The 23,446-nt window shown below is 38.2% G+C and overlaps 1 protein-coding gene and 1 long non-coding RNA gene across 4 annotated transcripts; one reads left to right on the plus strand and one right to left on the minus strand.

Moving 5' to 3' along the window:
* Positions 1 to 3,336: 3,336 nt before the first annotated feature.
* On the minus strand, positions 3,337 to 18,200 carry LOC126874714 (forkhead box protein D1-like). Of its 3 annotated transcripts, none has more exons than XM_050637066.1 (9): positions 17,972 to 18,200; positions 15,099 to 15,447; positions 12,405 to 12,537; positions 5,561 to 6,145; positions 5,282 to 5,483; positions 5,025 to 5,073; positions 4,842 to 4,920; positions 4,623 to 4,742; positions 3,337 to 4,224 (listed from the first exon to the last, which is right to left on the minus strand). In XM_050637066.1, exons 2-9 carry the CDS (start codon positions 15,153 to 15,155, stop codon positions 4,061 to 4,063), a joined length of 1,389 nt encoding a protein of 462 aa, XP_050493023.1. In that variant the 5' UTR covers positions 15,156 to 15,447; positions 17,972 to 18,200; the 3' UTR covers positions 3,337 to 4,060. The 3 variants fall into 3 exon arrangements, with proteins under 3 accessions (XP_050493023.1, XP_050493022.1, XP_050493021.1); XM_050637065.1 differs by having other exon boundaries at positions 4,623 to 4,763; XM_050637064.1 differs by having other exon boundaries at positions 4,623 to 4,772.
* Positions 18,201 to 18,216: 16 nt separating this feature from the next.
* On the plus strand, positions 18,217 to 20,437 carry LOC126874717 (uncharacterized). Its single transcript, XR_007692962.1, has 4 exons — positions 18,217 to 18,349; positions 18,447 to 19,207; positions 19,502 to 19,829; positions 20,053 to 20,437. It is a non-coding gene; the product is annotated as an uncharacterized LOC126874717 (long non-coding RNA).
* Positions 20,438 to 23,446: the final 3,009 nt, after the last annotated feature.

Consider the following 23,446-nt stretch of genomic DNA (forward strand, 5'->3'; position numbering starts at 1 on the left):
AGGGTTTTTTATATTATCTTAACTTGGTTATTATCAGTCTGCATAACTGATAAATGTAAAATTAGTTCACAACATATTGAATTTTAAAATTGCCCTTCTATAAAAATCCGGAAACGTGACTTATCATGTTTTTCACCTGTAGCCTTCATATTTATTTGTTTTAAGTTGCAAATAATATCAGTTGGACTAGGCCAAGTGGTCGGGTATCTAGAATATAATTAACTGATTTTAGGTGACGCCTCGAGGAGTAAATGGACCGCGTAACTCCGGCCCTCTTCTCCAACCAGTGTCGCTGAGAATTTATTGCCGTCCGTTCCGCGCGAGGATTACCAGAACTCGGTCGAACGATATCTGACACACTCTCCCTCGTTTCGTCCAGTTAAATCCACTCTAACGACCACGTAAACGAGCCGGGTAATTCTTAAGGCGGAGCCAAATATAGATGGGCAAAAATCATTCCAATAAAATTCGACGTTCTCCTTCTTTGCTTATTCCGTCATAGAATAAAGACTTGAACTTGAAAGAAGAAAGAGGGTGCGATCAAAATCCAATGTCTTCCGGGATTCCTGCTCATTCTCCTTCCCATAGAAATATAAATTCCCGATTCTGGTGAGTTAATCAATTAAAAACGAATTTGAAATTAAATAGATCAATCAGTATATATGTATTCACCCACTGACTTCCTGTTCCTCTAGTGTTCCATTATTCCTGATCTCAATCAACATTGTAATTCGGGTGAGTTAATAAATTAAAAAATTAAATAAATTAATTCATCTTGGTGTTCCTTCAGTGTTTTATTGTTCTTGGATTCAAACAACATCGTGTCTACTATTTGTATTTGGGAGATTACATTTATTATTACTATAAAACGATGAAACTAATAATGATGTGCTAGTCAATGACACGCAGGATCGAACAATTTAGCTGGCAGCAAGAGGCGACAAGCGTTCCCTTCGTCGCACGTGCGTGGAAGAGGCCGTGAAGCTGCTAATAGTCGCCTAAATGGTCGACACGCTTGCTCTGGCTGTCGCTATATGTCACCTCCGCCCTCTATTTACACGCCACGGACGATGCACGTGCGTGTGAATCTCGACGCGACGGAAACGAAGGAATTCCCGGCTGTCTTCGGCTGCCTACCGCGTTACCTCCCATTCGAACGCCTTAAAAAATGCAACCGGATGAACTTTCCACATAAAATTTAATCCACTCGGCTTTAACTAATTTCCTAAGCTAGTCTAAGCCGTGACTAATAATCATTCTATTGCACACCGAATCTATAATTTCTTTTGATAACATATGAAATCTTTTGATGAGTAGAATTAAAAAATTAAGGCACATGGATCATTATTCGAAAAAATCATGCATATTGCACAATTTATTTGGACGCCATATTAATTTTGGACGACCATCATTATGACTGCAACTTCTCTCGAATTCAGACTTTTGCACGGCACCAATTTGCTTGCATTTGTCCAATTCGAAACAACAGGTTTCTTAACAATATTAATTAAAATTAATCAAAACAGATCACTAATTCATTCTGTTAATCAAGCTCCTAGCATGCACACAAGTCTTAAAACATGTTTGCTAAGTAAAAAATACAATATGCATTAACTTTATATACGCGTAGCTTTTAAATTGGAAAAATTAAAAGTTAACAAATTTCATATGTTATAAAAACTGGCAGTAATTCGGTGTGTCTCGAAACGGAGTTCAATCCGAGTCGTTTATGAGCGTATTTCAACGTCAACCAACAATTACAAGCCATGTCGGTCGTAAAATCAAGAAAATTATTGTCTCTCTAATTGTCAGTTTACTAGAACTGATTCAATGGGAAATAATAACTGTACGGTGGTTGCGTCCCGTTGTAAAGTACCGCGGCCACATCTCTGTAATCCGAGCCTACAGAGAAACACCACGAATGATTTACCTGACTCCCGGTGGATTCGTTCCGCGGAGAGGGGAACCACCGATGATTAACGTCAGTGTTTGCTTATAGAGACTGTTTGCGTGAACCGAACAGTAGCCGACGTTTATGTTTCGAGTTTCTTGTAAGATTTAGCTATTGTATACTTTTTTTTCTATCATGGACAGATGGATGGCTTATTTTATTTTCTTGGAGACACCATTTTTCTTGTAATAACTGCAGACTGCTATTTAGAGGTAGAAAGAATAGGTTTCCTCCTATAGTAGATAAAGCCTCCCTTCCTTTTAGTCTCACCTGCCCCAGCCAACCAATGGGAATTTAGGTATCCCTATCTGTCTCCATGGTGGTTCTTTCGCAAAGAAGAGACAGATGTTCTACCTGTCCCGTCCAACCAATAGGAGAGTCAGTATGATAGCACGACCCTCCCCATAGTTTATATTAGTGAAATATATCTTCTACAAAATAGCGATAAGGAAAATGTCAGGTTAAAAATTGTATGTTTTAAAAGGAAGTTCAGAAATTCATAGAAGATTTAACACTTCAGTTTGATTATTATAATTATCTTCTTTGGTATAGACAAAATTATATCATTAATATCACAAATATTATTGCAGGGCTTGATCAATTTATGATTTGGAGTATTTTACCCTAAACAACAAAAGAATTACAAACTAATTAGATGAAAGCCAACAATATGAAATAGCGAAAAAAGAATGGAATTTGTGAAGACCCCAATAAGCAACATGAAGCTACAATGATGCAAGTGGGACGACTTCTGTCCATTCCATTCATGCCAAGCGTGCTCTTTTCCATCGAGCAAGCAAGATTTATTTTGAGGCGGGCGTGGAGAAGGGACGTGGCCGTACGATCGATTTCCAGACGAAAAATAAAGTGCACGTGCTATTCCTGCGCTGATGCACGTACGGTGTTGACTGGCTGTGCACGGCCAGCCTCTCTTTTACGGAGAATATTAAAGCTCGGCTACGCGCACCGTGTTTGTAAAACATCCTCGTCCACGCAAACATCACCATTGCTGGCCATTGGCTATTTTTCCCTCTTCCGCTCTTTTTCTCATTTTGCTAGGGATATTCTGAGCCCAGGGGCTCGCACTGAATCACAGGAAGCGACTATACTTTTGTTCTGAATATCGAATCGAAATAGAATCAAAATAGACACGAATGATGAATCTATTATGCTTTTCCATTTGCAGAATTATTACGAATTGGACAACACGGTGATTAGTTAGTTAAAGAATAAAGAAATTGTAGGGAATCTTTTTGTAATTAACTATGAAAGATATCTTGAATGACATAGGATATTTTAAAGAGTAAGAGTTATAAAACTAGAATTATATTTCATTTGGAATAGAATATCATAATGAAAGGTAAATGATGCTCATGTGACGGTACTAGACGATAAATAATAGAGATTTATTTTCGACTTTCCATCTAATTACAGGAGCTGCCACGTGTGTCCAGGGTTCTTGGAATAGGTCACAGTTAATTAATCAAACTACTTAGGCTTAGATATGTACACTGACGAATAGTCTTGCAGAGAAACTGTTTTTTTTTTCTTCTTTTTTACTATTGCGTTATGCGACTTACATGTTTAGATACACATTTATCTCTTGCTTCTACATGGACCTAGTTATTCATATATATAAATGAAAACATCTTCGAGTGCCTTCCTGTATCGCGAATGCGCCTTAAGCTACGCGTTAATCGTTAATTCTAGATCTGTGCTTCTCGCAAATTCGTTTTTTCTTTTGTGAAAACCAATTCACGAGGCACGGACCGGTCCCTCATCTCGCTTAAATATCGAATACTGTGCAGCAGTCGAAAACACACGAGGACAGGGGTGCAATGTTTATCGCTTTAAGTGGAACAAACCTTTCACGCTTGTCTGAGACAGAATTATCACTATAGACCAGCTTCAGCTTCTCTTCAACGTCACCACAGGAGCCACAGAAATTTCCAGTAAAAGGTATCACTCCAACGTTCCACTCTTCTTGCTTACCACCTCATCCGGACGAAGCTCAGCCTAATTAACGTCGCTGAAACGACGCACAGGATGATCCTTCGGGACTCTGATAAGATTCTCGGCTTGTGACAATGGTGTAAACGGTGGATCGATTCACATGAAGCACTTGGACCGAGACTGAAACTCCATGGGCGCGAATCCGGTCGTAGAAACTCCTGTTGGAGTTGTAGATCCCATCATTCCTGAAGGAACACCCACACCACCCACGCTAGTGCTAGATACTGCCACAGTGCCTGGCTCCTCCTTCACGTTCACCACTAGAACAGAAGAAAGAAACAGACACTTGTCTCGTTCAGTCCTTTTGGATGAACAAGAAAATCACTGCAAAAAATGATTTCATTATACAATTTTATATAATCGTAGTGGCTAAAGGAAATACTTGCAAACTATTGTATGTATTATACTATTTACATACTAATTAAGTTCAAGTATTTTAAAATTTTCTAACATTCGGTATAATTTGACACTATGAAAATGGAGCGTAGAAACTTATAAGTGAAATTCTTCATTGGAAAATGTGCAAATACTTTTAATAGACACTATATGCACATCTTCAAATTTTCCATAAATGCATGCAAAATCCACAATAATCATGCTTGTTTAGTATCATTAATAAATTAAAATGCAAAAGGCAAAACTGATTGAAAATAATTACTTTCTGGCCAATAGCATCTGGCAGGTACGGTTTCCTGGGTCATGGCGGCGTCATGCCTCCTAGCGAAGCTGCTACCAAAGGAACCACTACCCATAGAACCTGGGGAACTCGTGGTTCCACCTGGAACATCCAAATAATTGCCTTGAAACGCTTTGCCTGGTCGTCGAGCATTTCACAAAATCAAATACTAATAATCTGCTAATTAGAGGAGAGACTCACTTAACGAGGTGCCTAATTGACTGTAGCCATTCATGGTTGGGATCTGCATGGACTGCATTGGCTGCAACTGTGGCTGAAGCTGCGAACAAATTGGGGACATTGATTAATTATACTATTACTTTTTGAATAACAAAAGTGTGAAACTTAGAATTTCAGAAGATTAATTAAGAACTTGTTACTTACTGATTGACAGTGACTGTAGGACAGCTGAGATTGCTGAAGACTCCAAGCACTAGGAATCACAAATAGAGATTGTTTTTGAAATTTAATACTGGGATGAAGAAGCTTCGAGATAATTAGCAATAAATGGTGAAGAAACTTTGAGATAATTAGCAATAAATGATAGAAGGAAGCCTTGGGATAATTAATAATAAATGGTGAAGAAGTTTTGAGATAATTAACAATGAGTAATGAAAAAACTTTGTGATAATTAATGGTACCTTGTGTCATATCTGGGATATGTAGACGGAGCATAAGATGGCGGAGAGTGACCAAACAGGTTCCTAGGACCTAAATGAACGTGTGTTGGAGAGAAAGGATCGCCAAATAGCGGTTTATGATACGGTGCATTTCTGTATGGTCGCTTCATGCGTCTACGTCTTCTGTAGTTACCATTTTCAAACATATCCGCGTATTGGGGATCTAAAAGTAGATATTGTATCGAAAGTGTATCAGAATTGACCAGCCGCCGCTATTCCTGGACTAAAAATTCCACTAACCGAGAGTCCAAAAATTTCCTTTTCTCTCGCCACCTCCATCACGAGGAACCTTCACGAAGCACTCGTTCAAGGACAGATTATGCCTGATAGAATTCTGCCAACCTTTCTTATTCTTCTGAAAATATGGGAACCTGGCAGTGATGTAAGCATAAATCTCACTCAAGGTCGCCCTCTTCTGAGCACTATGTTGAATCGCCATAGCAATTAGAGCGACGTAACTATACGGAGGTTTCTTGCTAGCGGAATCGCTGTTGCTACCACTTGTATTTCCTGTTCCAGTCGCTGTGGAAGACCCATCTGCCGCTGTGGTAGGCGTCGAGGGTGTCGACGGTGTCGAAGGATTGCTATTCGTGGTGCTGTGAAGAGCTCCGGTCGGGGATGATCCTTTTTCATCGAGGTGATGATGAGTGGAACCTGTGGAGTGCATAGACACCGCAGAATTCGGGCTGTGAAGACTATGATGAGAGTGATGATGAGTCAGGGAGGCGTGGTGCGATGTCAGCCCTCTCGCGAGGCTCACTGTGGAGTCCAGCTCCTTCGACACGCCGATACAGCCATTCTGCATCTCTGATACGAAGCTGCTCACTGAAAATATCACAAGTATCGTTTAAATATTGTGATATAGCGAATGACCTTGAGAATGGCTTGCATGACAAGATCATTAACTTCAGAAAAATTCTTGTAGGAGAATCTGCGAATGACCAAGGAGTATCTACGTGAAGAAAATAAAGCAACATTTTTGGTAATTTTCTGAAGAGAGCAGGAGGCTCTAATAAGAAAAGGCGAAAAGAAAGGCTAGATGATTTTCATTCGAGACACGGTTTCCAAGAAATTGGACAATGGAATTGGCTCGATCGATCTACGTACAGGCACGACTTCCAAGAAATCTCAGTCGGGGTAAAACAATTGGACCTTTGAAAGGAATTCGCTGGGCGACACTCGAGCCTCGACGATAAAAGTTGTTTGAAGAAATGATCATCCAAGGTGCACTGCGTGCCCTTGAGTAAAAATTACGTCATTTTCTCTTTCACCGTAAACGTATTTATATCTACTTCATTGACAAGAATCATGGTTGCTACCAGATTACATTTGCCATTGTATAAATCATATCGTGCGAATCGCATGACTGAGTGCCAGAGGCCTCAGTGATGGAAGAAAATTGAGTGAAAAACACGGAGACATGAGTCAGGAAAGGAGTGCGTACGTGCATGGTGTCGAATATTCACCGGTGCCCCGCAGCACATGTAACTGAAACCGTAATTAGACACCGATAAGTTAAGCACGCCGCACTTGCGCAACAAAGAGGATAAAGCGGGTAACAGAGAAGCTCTGAACAAAAGGAAAAACAGCAGAGTATGAATTTTCGCAAATTCAATCGGATCGATTTCAAGAAGAGAAAGAACGACGAACTGAATATTCGAAATTCAGTTAAAAAATGGTTTGTTCAATTTACTCCGGTCCATTGTAGCCTGCAGTAAATGATCGATTACATTGTTATCGGAACCACTAGGAACGGGAACATCTGTTCCCAGGCTATGCAAATCCAGGCAAATATGATATGCCACTAACGCAGACCTCCAGGGCGTATGATTTTCAGCGCGGAGAAGCTTCTTCGTTCGGGACACAATGATGTTTCCCGACACAGGAACATGGTAATATATTTCCTACGGTACCGTTGCGGCGGTCAGATATTTTAGCTATTTTGATAATTGGACATATTTTAAAAGAAAAAGTTGGAGAAAAATAATTAAACTCAGACCCAAAGATGTCTCTTTTCAATCAATTCACATTATTGAATTCTAATGGATCGACATTGCAATTATAAAAATGAATTTCCAGAATTTCTATCTCTCCTTCCTAAATTCTACATTTATGAAATAAAATTGAAATTATGCAGCTTTCACGCATTATTTCGCTACTTAATCCTTGATGGGTTAGATAAAGAAACTAAAGAAAAAAAAATAGAAAAAGGTATAATTAACGAGGAACTATTTGTATATGATCTGTTATCTTCTTGAAGACTTCAGATTGTACGTCATCTTTTACAGATCACGTGTCCCAAGTTCGACAAGTTGATATCGACCTATGGGGAGCCTAACATATCTACGTAGGCTCGTGGACTCCTATGTGTAGATCTAAGGTGCATAAACGAGCGACGAGATCGCGATAACGTCGAAACGTTTGCTAACACACCTGACTGCAACTGGAGATCCTCTGCTACGCGACACCTACGAGACCACATCTGCTCTCGTCACGGGATCCCTTGTTTCATAGTCGTCTACGACAGACAATCGTCCAGTATAAAACACTGGATATAGAAAAGGAACTGAAGCATAATTTCCTTAGCTTGTACTAAAGGTGACACTTATGGTATCATATAAGAAGACCACTGTAGAAATAATTTTCTTAACATGTGCCAAAGATGTGGTGTCACTTATGGTGCCTTATAAGTAGATTACTGTAGGAAGCAGAACGTGTTTCGCAACGGAGCATGCAGAAAAATGCAGCTGTTGTGAAAACCCGTGACGTAATTAGGCTTGCGAAAATTGGTGGCCTTCGCCATGGTATGTTTGTAACGATGATTTAACGACGTCTGCAGATTTGTGAAACGAGTTCACGAGTTCTTGGAAAATCGGTGATTAACTAGGTTATAAATCTGTCTTATTAGGTCTCCTATATGTAACGTTGATCATGATTCAGTTACCGCTGTTCGCCTAGATCAATGCTACACATCTTATCAAATGTTCACCTGGACAAATTGTAAAGAGCGGTATGATAAAAAAACTGTTGCTTCATCTGTGAAGAAGAGAATGAAGAGAATGGAAAAGAGAAGAAAAAGATGATGCGGATCGATTAGACTGAAACAAAGGCGATCCTCGAAGCGAAGGTCGTTGTCTTCGTCGTCGTTGTCGCACTGAAAATCGTGGCATTCGCATTCCTGAAATGCTACGGGTTCCGCGAGGAATCGGCGCCGATAAGCGAAATACAATACGCCGTGACATCACGCTGCGAATCGCACGCCTTTGTCCCCGTCGACGCCATGCGTGCCTCTTTCTCCTTACTCTTTGATCAGGTCAATCTACGCTCTAATTCTAAAAAAGCCTCTGTTACCTTTAAACTTATTAAAAACTTATTCCTTTAGTATACATAAGATATGAAAGTATATGAAGAGATTTTCCTCAAATATGTATATAGAAGATTGTTATATATATTGTAATTGGATGAAGTACATACTTATACATGTATGTATCCTCTCTCTTCCTGAATAATATCATTCACTAATTGATTAGCTAATTGTAATATGGTGGTAATATGATCATTAATGGTGAAAGTCATACTTCTCTAATATCAAATATCATGCCGATTATAGCGAGCTAGGGCAAGCATTAGAGGGCGTCAGGGCACGTGTTCAATGACCCAGCTAATAGGGGGATTCCATTGGAGTAGCCACTCCCACCATGGATGAGCAGTAATGAGCACGTGCCTGCCCATGGTGATACCATCAACTTCGAAACATATTTTATAATCTTATAATGTTACGATACTTCAGATTCAAGTATCAAATTCCAAATAAACCAAGTAAGTAATAAACTTTACCATTTAATGGAAAGCGTACAATGACTTAACCTGAAACATGTTCTTTTCAGAATTCTTTAAGACGTTCAAGGTATTAACCTGAATTTATCAAGAATTGGAGTTATATTATTCTAAGCCTAAAATAATGAGAATTCCTTGCACGAGAAGGAGTTACGAGGATAACATAGAACTGGAATCAAGGGGTATGGGGTCATCTGCGCGACGATAGCTCAGCTTGTGGTATCATCGCATGAGCCAATCTTCGTCGGTATCCTCCTTCTCCCTGACGTCCACAACGCCGGAAGTAAATATGGGATCAAATTTCTCCTAGTTACTATGTATTAAGTAAAGACCATTCTGATCTCTTCGTTTATGTCATGCTTTCTTTTGCAGATTTTTTAACCTTACGGTACTCCTCCACTTCTTCTGCGCGTTTTTATCTCTTCAAATATCTTCTCTTTTGGAATAATTTATTCGTAAAAAGCGTAGAATACACAAAAATGAATATTAAATGATAAAATGAATAGAAATAATATCTATTGAAGTACAACGTCCATTTTTGGTCATATAAAATTGAAGAGAACAACAGGATTCATTTTGATTCGTGGAGGTGAATTTTCCTCTCATTGAGGATGCAAGGAATTTCTCTGCTCGTCTCTCTCTCCTCTAATAGCGTCTCTCTCTCCTCTCTCCTGTCGCGTCATCGTGTTTATTATACCGAATGTATGTGATTTGGAGAAAGGAAAAAGCTACTCTGGATCAGATCCAGTAGAAAACAAATGCTGACGATTACCTAACGGAAACTGAGCGATAATAGTCAGGGGGCCCGACTGTGTTCTTGCCACTTGGTTCGTCGTCGAGTATTTATCTCGAATCTTCTTTTTCGTGAAGATTTTGCAATCGACTATCCGTCATTCTAACCGTTTTATCGTTCTAAAGAACCAAGAATCCATCTGGTTTAGATGCCGATAAGGAAATCAAGTACTAATTGTACAGTACTAATTCCACCTTTCTTATCTGCTCTGGACCTCTATGGGAACTATAAAGTAATGACCTAATTTGAGATTATGTTGTACAATTTGATCGGTCAAGTTTATGTAAGGTCCCGACGAAAATTATGCATCTACGTAATCATTGTGAACGCTAGCGATTCCCTTATCAGAGAGCCGTACCCTTGTTTACTACAGATCTATTTTAACTCGAGTACGTGCGAAGATATTACGTCCACGACCTGGTTTCCGAATAAATAAACAGGGTCGCGTTATCGGTGATGAAAACAAGGCCCAATCTGCTAGTTTTTGGCTAAAAACCGTCGAGGATCTTAAACTAACACCACAGAGGTAATAAGATAAATAGCTATATTTAGAAAAGCAAGTATTACAGTATAATTATGATAGCGAATATGTTAAAGCGTTTCTGTCTTATTTTCTTGTGATTGGAGAGCACTAAAGAAGCTAAATTACAAGTCCGGCTAATCGGAGCACCGTTCAAGCGCTGCATAATTAAACGTGTCAGCTTTCCATGGAGTCTTATCGGAGAGTCTTTATTGGCCCGATAAATTTGCACGCATAATCGTAAATATGGCAATGTACTAGATGAATGTGGAACACCAATCGAGACATTCATATACTAATATTCGTAATTAATGCCTGCTACTCACAACTCTTCCGAATAGAAAAAATTTTCCAACTTTTTGAGGAGCCCATAATCATGTTGGAACCTGCAGTTGGAAAATATTAATAAAATATCAAGCACCGTACCAGAGATCTGCAAAGCAAGGAGAACGAGATATTGATTCAGACATTAACAACTAAAATGACGGAATAGAGTTACATGAGCCCATAAAGGATCAAGTAGTAAGAAATTACTTTTTAAACAAGTGTTTCTAATTATGCACGTAGAAATAGTATTTAAAATATTTTTCATAAGAAACCGAAGGAGCAAAGAGTCGCACAATCGGTGATGGGACTCAGGAAAACGCCGTCGTCGTCCTATATATCAAGTGAACCGTTGGAGTGGGCAACACTCCCGGATTAGCGACCATAATTCTCGACAAAAGCATTCAGAATGGTTCTCCTCGATTTCGAAAACACAAGAAGAGCCATCAGAGAGTCGTTGTCTCGTGTTGCTCCTGCAAAATTCTCGACCGCCAGCCACGAGAAGGATCCTCCACGTCGTCATTGAGACTGACTAATCGCTTTATCTATCCGAACACGAACAGAGAAAGAGCTCATGATTTTTGCGACGCGTTTCGCGATCAGACGGCATGCACACGCGCATAACTGGCCGGAGATATTGATACCAAGCTTCTTAGATTTCAACGAGGCTCCGTCTATCTTCAGCGATTAGCGAATAAGAAAAATCTGGTAATGCGAAACCCCGAGTGCAGTCGTTTTCTTTTATCGATGTTTTATCTGCTTCTTTAACCCCCTTCCGACAAAGCCGTCTTCCGCTAGTAACGAAAATCGCCTTCGATTTCCCTGAAACTATATTTTTCGAATGGTTCGTATACCTAGATTATGTAAACGATATAATGACTCTGCTTCGGTTTTTGATCGAATTTATTACGCGTTCGTAAACAACCAGTCCATTCCCTGCACGCGTCTCTTTCTACCTTGCAGAATGATTAATGGACGCGTTAACGACCAACGTATAGCTGAACTCGTCCATCAGCGACATATTACAACAAAATACGCGTATACACCGTCTATACAAAAACAATGCAGCTTGCTGATTGTAGCTTATAAATCATCAGTGGCCCTGGAGACGCGCGTCGTATACGCAAGGATATTTCTATCAGTGATAATCTCTAATCCGAAGCCGTGGAGGATAAGTCACTGACAGTGTTCGAAGAGAGCGTAATCGAGCCAGAGAATGTAACTAAACGACGCGTGGAGAGATCAGGACGCAGCCTCCGTCGGTATATCATCCTCCGCCGTCTCTCCGTACACTTTTGACTTTCTTTCCTCGTTTCACGTATTCGTTGTTCCGTCCTAACGTCTCTGTTTTCTTTCAGATTACCCTCGGCCCAGTCTCTTCGTTCCTCTCTTCCCCGTGCACCGCGCCTTTCATCGTATAGAGTCACGCGACACTCGAGCACCGTTTTGTATTATTAGAACGCGGTTTTCGAATTCCATGAACACGGAGGAATCATTGGTGCTGGGATCCTGATGACGTCAAGCAAGTCTTTCAAAAATTGTCAACGCGTTTTAGAAGCTTGGTTGTACAGCAACGATTTCTCGTTGCTCAGGATTAAGTAAACGCTTACCTTGGTGCAGAGGCGGAAGAGGTGACGGTGGAGACACCTGAAACGGCTCCTGCTTGATCTTCAATGAGTGGGACGACTCCTGCATCCCTCCCAACCCTGCGACTCCCAAATTTCCATTACCTTGCTGCAGTTCCTGGAATCACGAAGAAGTTCGTTACCATGAATGTATTTTTAATGCGAGAAAGTTCATTTTATAGCAAGAAGAGTTTTCGCCAAAAATAAATTACTACAAATGTAATATATGCATATGTAATCTAGCGTCTGGCTATATGAATATTCATCGGTATTTACGACGCAATTTAAATAAATAATGATGAAATAGGTAACCCAGGTAATCGTTATGGCTCTTTAACGTAACAATAACACGATGAACAAAAGGGAAGAAGGAGGTGATAAAAGGTGAACGAACCGGAGGATCGTAAGAGGTGAACGACGCGGCGCATCCACGAGACCGGGCCAAAGAGGCTTCTGGCTCGTAGCTGGCAATGTTTGAAGTGCCGTCGCCGGAAGCTTACAAACACCGACTCCGTGTTGTGACATCGTATTATGCCAAGCGAAACTTACGATCTCGCTAGATCGTTAATTTGCGATCCGGTTTTACGACGTCTAGTTTGCACTGAGCCACCAGTGTACTTGGCGAAAATTCGTTAAACAACCTTACGATACCTTGAGGTAGTACATTCTTTTCAATATTTGTCATACCATATTACTTTTTTTCAAAACAAATCCTTCTAAATAAACTATTTGTATTAATCGATTGTATATACAATTCAGAGAACGACATAAAGAAACCGATCGGAAATTTTCATGGAAGAAGATCCTTCTCCCTAACTCGTATACCTGACCAAATAAAAGGGCGTGTCGTTGACCTAGGGATTGAAACCGATTGGGTATACAATCTACTCGACACTGAGCTCATAATTATTTCTATAGTGGCGCTAGAGCTGTCAAGTGCGGCTTGCAAACGCAGCAAGATATACAGGCACTGTGTCGGACATACTGCAGAAGTGCATCAACGGTTGACACTGAGAAACGTCCTCGAGAAATCCGTCGGGTCGGCTAGCTGGGACACGTGGCCACCTCGTTAATTCGCTAGACAGCCATTAAATTAAGCTCCTCGGCCTCTGTCGCCACCGATGAATGCTTTGAACGAGTGAAAAAAGGGAATCAGCATAGCCATGCGATGGATTCTTCAAAGGGTAGAGACTTTGGGATGCTTAGATAGATTAATACCGGTATACTTGCTGGTAGAAATATATGGAGAGCTTGTTGAGGCTCTACCAAATGAAAAGAAATGATATATCCTGCATTGAAGGTGTTAATCGCTCACTGTATTACAAGATTCATGATCTCCTTATGTCCTTGAAAGTTTAGGAAGTGGTAATGATAATTTTTCAATTATGGAACATGTAGATACTTGTACTTAAAGACTGAGGAGAATCCTTGTTGCTTCGTAAACAAACAAACAAACAGGAGAGGATTTATTGTTTCCGATGATTCAGCTTGTTCGCACTTCAACACTAATAAAGGTAGAGGGCCTATAAATCACTCCTGTAAACTAGCAGATGAATGACTTTAGGTTCTAAGGATAAATTCCGATAAACTTATTACTAACTTCATGTCTAAATTGTATTATTGAAACATTGAGTTGTCAAACAATCAAACATGCACTTGATCATACCAAAAGAGTGATAACTTATGAATTTTAGAAGCAATAAAGTGCGATTTTTAACAAACAATAAAAGCCGTTAATGTAAGCAAATACTAGTTTTCCATTTATAATTATTCAAAGTACTACAGTGTGTGATGAAAAATTGAAGAATGACTGAAAAATTTACTCTGCTCCTTTCAGCAAGTGCACGAACATCCAGCAATAGAAACCAGGCTGTGAAAGAAGAGAAGAGATCAGCATAGGTCGACGACGTGAGAGGCAACTTCTCTTATCATTGACTTGATAAAAGTTCCTCTGCTTTTCCTCCAGCTTATCAGCTGTTCGTTTATTTTCAATAACTAGTTCGCATGTCTGCCCCAAAATAATCGTCGCATCACCCTCTAATAATCGTATTCTGGTTTCGATATTGGTTTAATTTAAGTCAGCACGGAGTATGCTCGTACAACTGGCCTGGTTTAGCCTGTCAGCCATAGTAAGAGGAGCTTCTATCGATTTCTCCAGTTCGCTTTGTAAATCTAAACCACGTCCAACCGATCCGCGGACTCAATCAGGTATAAGTTCATTCATGGAAGAGAGGATTATTCAATAAACTCCATGGATTATGTTCGACTGTAATTGTTGGAAAAGAATTTTTCTAACTTGAATGAAGGAAACAGAAGAGCGTCAATTACTTGGAAATGGGAACGGGAATGGCTGAGAATGCTCGGCGAAGACGCAGATCGGATAGTTGCGAAATTTTCGAGATCACGACCTCCACTTTTCTCTTTTTTCTTCTCTCATGTGCGACGATAAGCGACGCTGGCTCGACTGTCGACTATCGTTCCAGCTGAGCGTTCGTGAACGTTCATTTGAAAAAGCGCGAAAATTCAGAAAAATTCATCGTTTTGCAATTATGGATTCTACACTATCACCATGAACCTCTTTGCCTAATAATGTGACTGTAGGAATTGGATGAATGATCTTTTATGATTGTTCATCAGTTCAGATATAGATAAATTGTAAATTAACAAGTTGAAAATTACCCCAGCGACGGGAATGACGTGCGAGACCATCCTTGACTTATCCAGGTCGTAATTCATAAAAATGCTGGCCGCTGCAGCTGCATTTACACTATGCTGCACGGCTAGGTCCTCCCAATAGGCGGGCAAGCCCTCCACTGTTTAACACTGATTCTTTCAAAACGTTCTAATTAATTTGACTGAAATTTCCTTAAGATTCTTCAAATACACTGACACTTAAGACCGTCAAACACTGATCACAAGCTATGTACACCTTCGATACTTGATGTTACATCTTTAAGAGGAAGATACGTTGGTACACCAGAGTATCACTGGGGTGGTGGAAATAATTCTTGAAATTTGCTGATACGATCTGTAACAAAAAATGGAGATACAAATTCATTTTATAAGCTAAACGCTCAAAAAATTAGAAATTGTATTTTAAAAATGAAAATTTTTATGTATTTATAACATAGTCTAACAATTACAAGCAAGAAAGAAAAGAATCTTTCATTTTTCAATAATTTAGTAACATAAAAGCTAGTTCACAAAGTAGTTCTTACCACGATCATCGCTATACTGTGCATTTTTATGCATGTGCAAAAATGCACATAAAATGCATATAGTATGCAAAAGCATAGAAATGAGAAGTAAAGAAGAATTGTGAAACAAGACTTATTGTCAGTCTAGAAATATGAATTTTCATAAATATCCCTAGTCTAATAGTCCAATCAATGCCAATTTACTAAGTAATATAGAAACAAGTTCTTTCACAGTTCAAAAGACATTATCAGACAATTTCTATGTATTTTAGAGACCTAACATCTTCTCCACCGACGTCTACCAACAAAATAACCGGAACCCCTGTTCGTGACAAATGTAGCGAGATCTCTCCGATGCTCCTGAACGATTCCCAACGTAGAGACTCGTGTTTGAAGCTCAAAGCCGCCGATGCGATGGGACAAGGAGTTTGACACGGCTCTGGAAGGGAATGTTGACGAGTGAGCAACAGCTGAGCACTTAGCCGAGCACGAGGAAAGGGAGTATATCCCGAGGGAGTCGTTGAGACTTCCGGCGGCCGCCGACAGAGAATCCTGGATACGTCCTCCGGCGGACATCTCGTAAATTTTGACAATAAGAGGGTATACGCGGCCCGTCGAACTCATTTATTTTAAGAGTGAATGTACATTAGGAGCTACTCATATCGCTTTATCGCTGAATGAGCTCATTAGCTGTGTATCAGCATCAAACCGCGTGTAATTTCGCTGATTATTCACTTTAATGCTAATCGAGGCCGTTTTTTTCGTTAACAATTAAGCACTTCTACTGGGAAATGACTAACAAATTTATTGAATGTCCCATGACGTATTCAGATATGTTTACGAACATCATGGATAAATATTTTGATCTGTAGGAGAGCATCTAAGTATTATAAAATGTAAAACTATGTACAAACATTGCGTGGCACTGTTGTACATAACAAACACTGTTTGTACATAACTGAAACTGTTAAGTACCTTTGATCTCGCTAAAAAACTGGCAGATATCTTGAAACTTTTTACTGAATTGATATAGCTATTAATTGATTTTGTTAAAAAGGAATAATCATGCAACGGTGGAATATACAAGCTAAGTCTCAATAGGGAGAAAATTAATTGTTATACCTATACCAAGTTTAATGAACCAGTGGTTGTGAAATCTCTGACTAAAAATCGAGCATCTATTAATTAATCTTTTGTTTAAAAAGAAATGTCCATATATGTAATGATGGAAAAAAATCCCAATAGGAACAAAAAAATAATTGATATGTAGGAAACTTAACGAAATCAGAAAATTAATTTACCATCGAATGATTTTGCTGTTGAAATCCCTTAAGATTAGTGTATGTTAATTGATCCCTGATTTATGGAGGTGCAGACGACTGTTTTGACGTAATTAGAAGATCCTCTTATCTCCTTTGGCAGAAGGAAGAGCCATTTATCTGGTTGTTTACTAAACACCGCGTTAAGTTCATAGGAATTTTGCTGATCGCGGAATCAAGTTTACAAACTCGTTCCTGGCCACGGTCTTCTAGATATTTCAATAATAATAATATGTCACGAAATCTACCTTTTTATTTTCACTCGCGTATTGTGATAGTAAACCATCTCATTCATGAGATTCATGATCATAAACGTTTAGTATGAATTGAAATGTTAGATCAATGATGACCCAGAGCTTCTAGAGGTGAACTTTGCACATGACGTAAAAGACCACGTCGTTAACGTCCGACGGCGCCGTCAGGTTTAGAAGAATCTAATTCTGCATGATTTTTCCCGAAAATTATGAGAACAAATTTTCTCCGTTATCAGAAGATTCCAATTTGATTAAAATTTTCCTAAAAATTAAAAAGAATCAAGATACAAAATATAGTTTACTTAAGGGAAAAGGACAGATTTATAATTTTGTAATCTTTATTTGGGAATCCAGTACTAATACATTTTCTATTTATTTCAGTGAATTTTTCACGTTCAATCTCCAAAGACATTTCCTAAATTGTATAAGGAGACACTCGTGCACGTTCATCTACTTCATCTATCTCATTCAAACGATACAGAACATCAATTTTAAAAACATATTATGCTACTCATAAAAGTAGCATAAGCTGAGTCTGGATGACTCAGGAACCACCAGCAAAAACTACAATTTTACTCAATTACACTTTATGTAACTCAAGTCACAAAAAAGAATCCAGAAGACTAACTCAAACTAAAGAACAGGGAACGCATTACCAAACAAATACAGTAAACCACAGCATGAATTTACCAGAAATTAATACAACTAAAAATCATTACTTTCAAGATGGTTGAATAAATCACTAAAAGCATTTACATATAACTATAAGCCAATGAACTCACAGGATCCAGGGAGCCAGAGAAACCTGATGGTTCTTCAAGTGGAACAGAAGATTCTTGAGTTGCAGTAGCTGGTTCACCAGGAAGCTTTTCACCAAGAAGGTGCTTGTTTGAAGCACTGCTATAGCAATTTTTATCACTGTATCGCGATTCGCGTGGAAACCGTCGAGTAACAGCGGGAGCACGATAGAACGTGCGCCAGAAAGGAGAGCCAGTCGGGATTGAAACTAATTGAGAACGTTCTGAGCGAGCCAGCGAGCGTTCCGAAGCGGGTGGAGGCGCACAGAGGCGGAGTTTCGCGGCCACAGCGCCGTTCAACTTATCAGAGACCTCCCACGTCTGGTTCTCCGCCTCCAACGGTTGGAACAGCCAAAAATTCTCGTATGCTACTTTCAAAGACTTACTCTCTAACTCTTGCTATTTCTCTCCAATGCAATATCGAGTGCCCATAAACTAACTTTGGGAATTTTCTTTGCAGGAGATTGTATGAAAAACTCCGCAATTGACGCAGTGCGTTGGGTGAATTATTTTTATTGAGGCTGGAGAAAAAAGCAACAGTTACATAAATAAGGATGTCTGACTATTCATGGTTGTTGATCTGTTGGGGCGTTATTTGTTATGCTTCCAGCAGCAAGTTTGTAAAGAGGTAGAGTGGTATGAAACAAATATTGTATTTAGAATAATGTTCTGAACGACAATATTATTTATTGGTCAAAAGTTTTACAAGCTGTTGTTGGAATTTCCGGGTAGGGTGACTTCAGTATAAATTAAGTTCTCCTAGAGAGTACCAGTTTGTCAATGAGATTAAAATATATATATTTACTCCTAAGTATCAATCAGTCAGTATAATTTAGATAAAATTAGATTCAGCATAATTAATAATAAAATTGCATCTGTCCAGCTGTCCTGAGGTGAAAACTCCTCAGAGCCTGTTCTGTTCGGTATTCTTCAACCTCCACCACCACAAAACATGTACATATTGGTGTGCTCTACTTTGTAAAGAATTGGTCCAACACGAGTCATCAAGTGCAATTATGTAACCAGTGCTCAGGTGGCGTTTAAGAAATCATATTAGGCAACCGTGTTTTGCACGATAATCATTACCTACAATCCTACTGGAATTAAGGTCGCCGAAAGAATCGCTGAACTGATTGGAAAACGCCTGGTCAGGATTTCATATGCCCGGTCTGACCATAGAGTTGCCGTTTCCACTGTGCCGGTTTCAATCAGCGCGCACGCGTTCGTTTGGATCGATACCTTTTCTCATAACTTATATCTACACGTAAAAAGCTTCCTTTAATCAAAAAGAACAATCATTATACTTAGATTATATTCTACATCAATATATACATAAGTTATGAAGCATACATTTGTAGAAATTAATTTCTGTTGAAAACTAAAGATTGATAAACTGTTTGTAGAATTATAAATCTTTAATATGATGAATCCTTTTGACTACGAAAGCGAGATACGTGTAGTCAATTGATCCATTAAAAACGTGTTTCTGATCAGGTTCCATTTTTCGTGTTACAGACAGCATCGGGGATGTTCATTTAACAGGATAGAGGGGAAGGAAAAACGGTCGCCATATTTTGGGCGGAGACTGCGATACATTTGCCTGTTTCATTGGATGAAAAGATCGATCTGGTGCATCAGCTGCACGCGCCTGCCCAGTGAACATTCTCTGATACCTTGCGACTCGTTTCACTTAGCAGTAGTACTGTACCGAGTACCATTTCAACCCCCTAAAAGCGATACTCATTGCTTTCCAGAAAAAGTGTACGCTTCGAGTACCTTTATTGGAAGAAAACTGTACTGAAACATTTTCCAGGCAGTTCTGGAATAGTCTTATGTAATTATGGTTAGTCAAACCCTGAGTAGGAAATTTTATTGTATTAGATATCAAGTATCAATTTCTTTTAGAAGATTCTAGGAAACTTCTCAAATATGTCAAATAAAGTACGCAGTTTATTGTGATAACTTTTTCAGGAAATTTATTTTAAGAACCTACATTAACACAGATTTATTGACAACTTTAATAATTATAACCAATAGACTAAAAATTATGTATAGTTTTATTTTAGGGAGGTAGGATTCAGAGGAACAACGATGCATTTATTCTGGTGAAGTTCCTGAGAGCCAGTTTCTTTTCACGGTGTCGCTATCGGAATCGAAATCTCCGGGCAAATAAACAGCGCACAAGTTCCCAGCCATTGATCGTGAGCAATATAAATACTTACTTCCTACGTGATGTAGGTACGATTCTGAGAAATAGGCTTGTCATATATGTATACATGCCACTGATTACGTAATACGAGGCTACGTGATTTAGGCAGGCTGCTGATAACGACTGTGAAATAGAAGAGCTTACGTTTCTTCCATCGACCATCTAATCAACCAAAATTCTTGCTTCGTTTTAAATTGCGTACCATTGACCATATAATACTTAATCTGTTAACAATATAACATATTGCTATCAAAACAATGAAAGAGATACCGTAACTATTAGTTGATGTGCATTGTTCGTGTTGTATTATCGTGTTGTATATCACGTTTTAAAGTTTTAAAGCTGTTATTCTTAAAATTTCCACAATATTCTGAAAATTTGCTTTTTGATTTTAAATTTACCTTTTAATTTATGGAGTTGATCAGTGTGGCTTCTGAATTGCTCGTAATTCCTGATGTTCTTATAACATTCTTTTGTCACTCAAACTGTATTTTCTGTGTTCTTGTACTGCTTTTTAATTGCTGGAATTCCTCTCTCTTGCAATTAACATACTTAAGCTAATTTCTTTTTTATTAATGAAATTCTTTTCTCAGGCTCTTTTACTGATTTTTTAATACCGTATTCCTCTTTTTGCAGGTAATGGTTAGAAACAATTTGAAAGAAATGAAAGCCATGAAATATTCGACCAGTGGTCATTGACCACAAAATAAACATCCAACATCAAGCATTGAGGAAGTCAAGAAATAAACTTTCTTTAAACAATCAGTACAAGGACAAGAATTGAAAGAGTAGAAATTAATTAAGATCCCTTATGAAATACACCTATCCGCCTATGAACCTTCATCATCGGTAAATCAGTCTGGAAAAAATATCTATTTCTGACTATGTTCTTCGAATATATTCAAGTCAACTATTCTACAACGTAATTTATAATTAGATTTTTGTACATTACGATTCTTATTGATTTCATACATTGACTGAAGATAAGAAATTTGAACGAATAGTTAAAATTTCAATTAGGTCCAAGTAGTTGAAAAAAGAAGAAGAAAAACAACAGCCGGATATTTTTCAATGGTGATAACGGATTGTTGATCGAAGGCTAAGACTCACCGGGCTGAATGTTGTCACTGTAACAGTGTATTGTTAGAGCAGTACAATGAGCGTGTTTAACAATACCGGCGACCGATCCGGCCGATTGTTTCCTCGCCTCTTAACGTTACTGTTGCCATTAGCCGCGGCGATTGCGATTAATTCGCTACTAAAACAACGTGCGCCTTGCCTGTCCAATTATTATCACGTGCACGATACTCTATTACATGCGAACTAATCATATCGAAAGGAATATATCGAGACTCCGGATAATTTGTTGCAAATTATTTTCAATTAGACCGTCGATATTTTTTATTATCTTGGATCATTATGAACAAAGGATAAGGTGAATATTTTTAATATTTTTATTATCATATGCTGTTGGAAACTATAAAAATTCCTATCGTTCGTAACAGGTCACGCTTATGAAGGGACGATAAATTATTAGGAAACTCAATCCTTCGAACCCTTTAAAAATTATGACTGACCCAACAAGCGTAAGGAAACACGAGGAAAAAGAGAATTCTTGTTTTGATTAGGGAATGTCAAAGCAAACTGACTCCGGAACACTGGGCTGCCCTTTCTTTCAGTCTCTCCCTACCAATTTTATTGGCTTTTTATGGTGGTTTGTCATGACTGGTCGTGGTCACGTTCTACAGTCCACAGTAACGCATTGCAAGCTATTGTGTCATGGTTGTATGTACTTCTTAACTTGTTAAGGGAAGTATAGAAACGTAGAATTGTTTAAAATTGTTGACTCCTTCGTTTTTTAATTAGATCTCGTGTCACTTTATTTAGGTATAATACAATATAGTATGTACAATACAATACAGAGTACAAAATACTCATATTAAACTGTCACAATAATATTATCACAAAATATATTATATTAGAGAAGTCTATAATTTTCTGAATAATTTTAGGATTGTACTAAAGTTGCTTAAAGCAGATATTTAATAATATAAAAGAATTTTACAGGGTAATACAACGATTTTTTAAATAAAACAGACCATATGAAATAAATTATCATTTTAATAAAGGAGATCATGTAAAATAAACTACCATCTTTTAATAGATGAGCCCATATAAAATAAATCGACATTTATTTATTAGTGCCAAGAGTTTACTAGGACCATAAAAAGTTTTACTGTAATATTGTATGTAATTTGCAATTTTGCATTACTTATAAGTTATCTAGTATATATAAAGAAAATAAAACAATAAGGAGGGAGATAAATCGTAAAGATTTGGGAAACAAAGAGAAGGAGGGCATTTCTTGTAATCGTTGCAATTGTACTTGCAATGAATCTTACAATTTTTTATTATGATTATTTGTGATTCCTTAAAAGTTAATAATGCAGTTGATCTGTCGTCTGTGGTACGATCACCGACGAGGTACAGGCCATAAAGAGATAAAGATAGAGTATGCGAGTCATATGTTACCGTGCAAGTGGATGCAATATGGGAATAGAAAAAGCGCTGTATAGAGGGTTCCTTCTGTGCTTGTCTAATCAGACACAGTGAACACAGACACCACTCAATGATTACATTTTTATTTACTATTTCTATACGAATGTGCATGTGTTATTAGACAAGAATATGAGAGGTTTGTATGCAGCATTCTCTTTCTACTCTTATACCGCTTTCTCAGCTTGCTCACACACTCTATCTTTATATCTCTATGGTACGACCCGTGGTATGTTTTACCTCGCTTTTCATTTGCCTGTCATTACACACGATGACATAGATGATCGAAAAAGATTGGGAAAAGCAAACAGAAGAAAGATGAAAGTAGGAATGAGTATAAAATCTCAATAATAATAACTTGTGCTTGCTTGTACCTTTCATTAAATCTTCATAAAGTCATCAATGTTTTATTGCTAAACAAGCTTAAACATAAACAGTTAAATTTTATTATTCTCCGATAATGTGGATAAGCGAAATAAAGGTAAAAATAAAAATCATTTTAATGAGATCATATTTAAGTAAGTTTGTATGAAGGATCTCAAAAATTGATAACATTTTATGTTGTAGCAGAAAATGTAAGTTGATGGATAAGTTTTTAAGTGATATACAATAGAATTTATCTCATACGAAAATCTAATTGTTATCGTCAAATTATAAAATATTCTAAAACGCAACGTAATGTATGCATATGTGTA

The sequence above is a fragment of the Bombus huntii genome, chromosome 16 (assembly GCF_024542735.1).
Source record: "Bombus huntii isolate Logan2020A chromosome 16, iyBomHunt1.1, whole genome shotgun sequence".
Taxonomy (NCBI): domain Eukaryota; kingdom Metazoa; phylum Arthropoda; class Insecta; order Hymenoptera; family Apidae; genus Bombus; species Bombus huntii.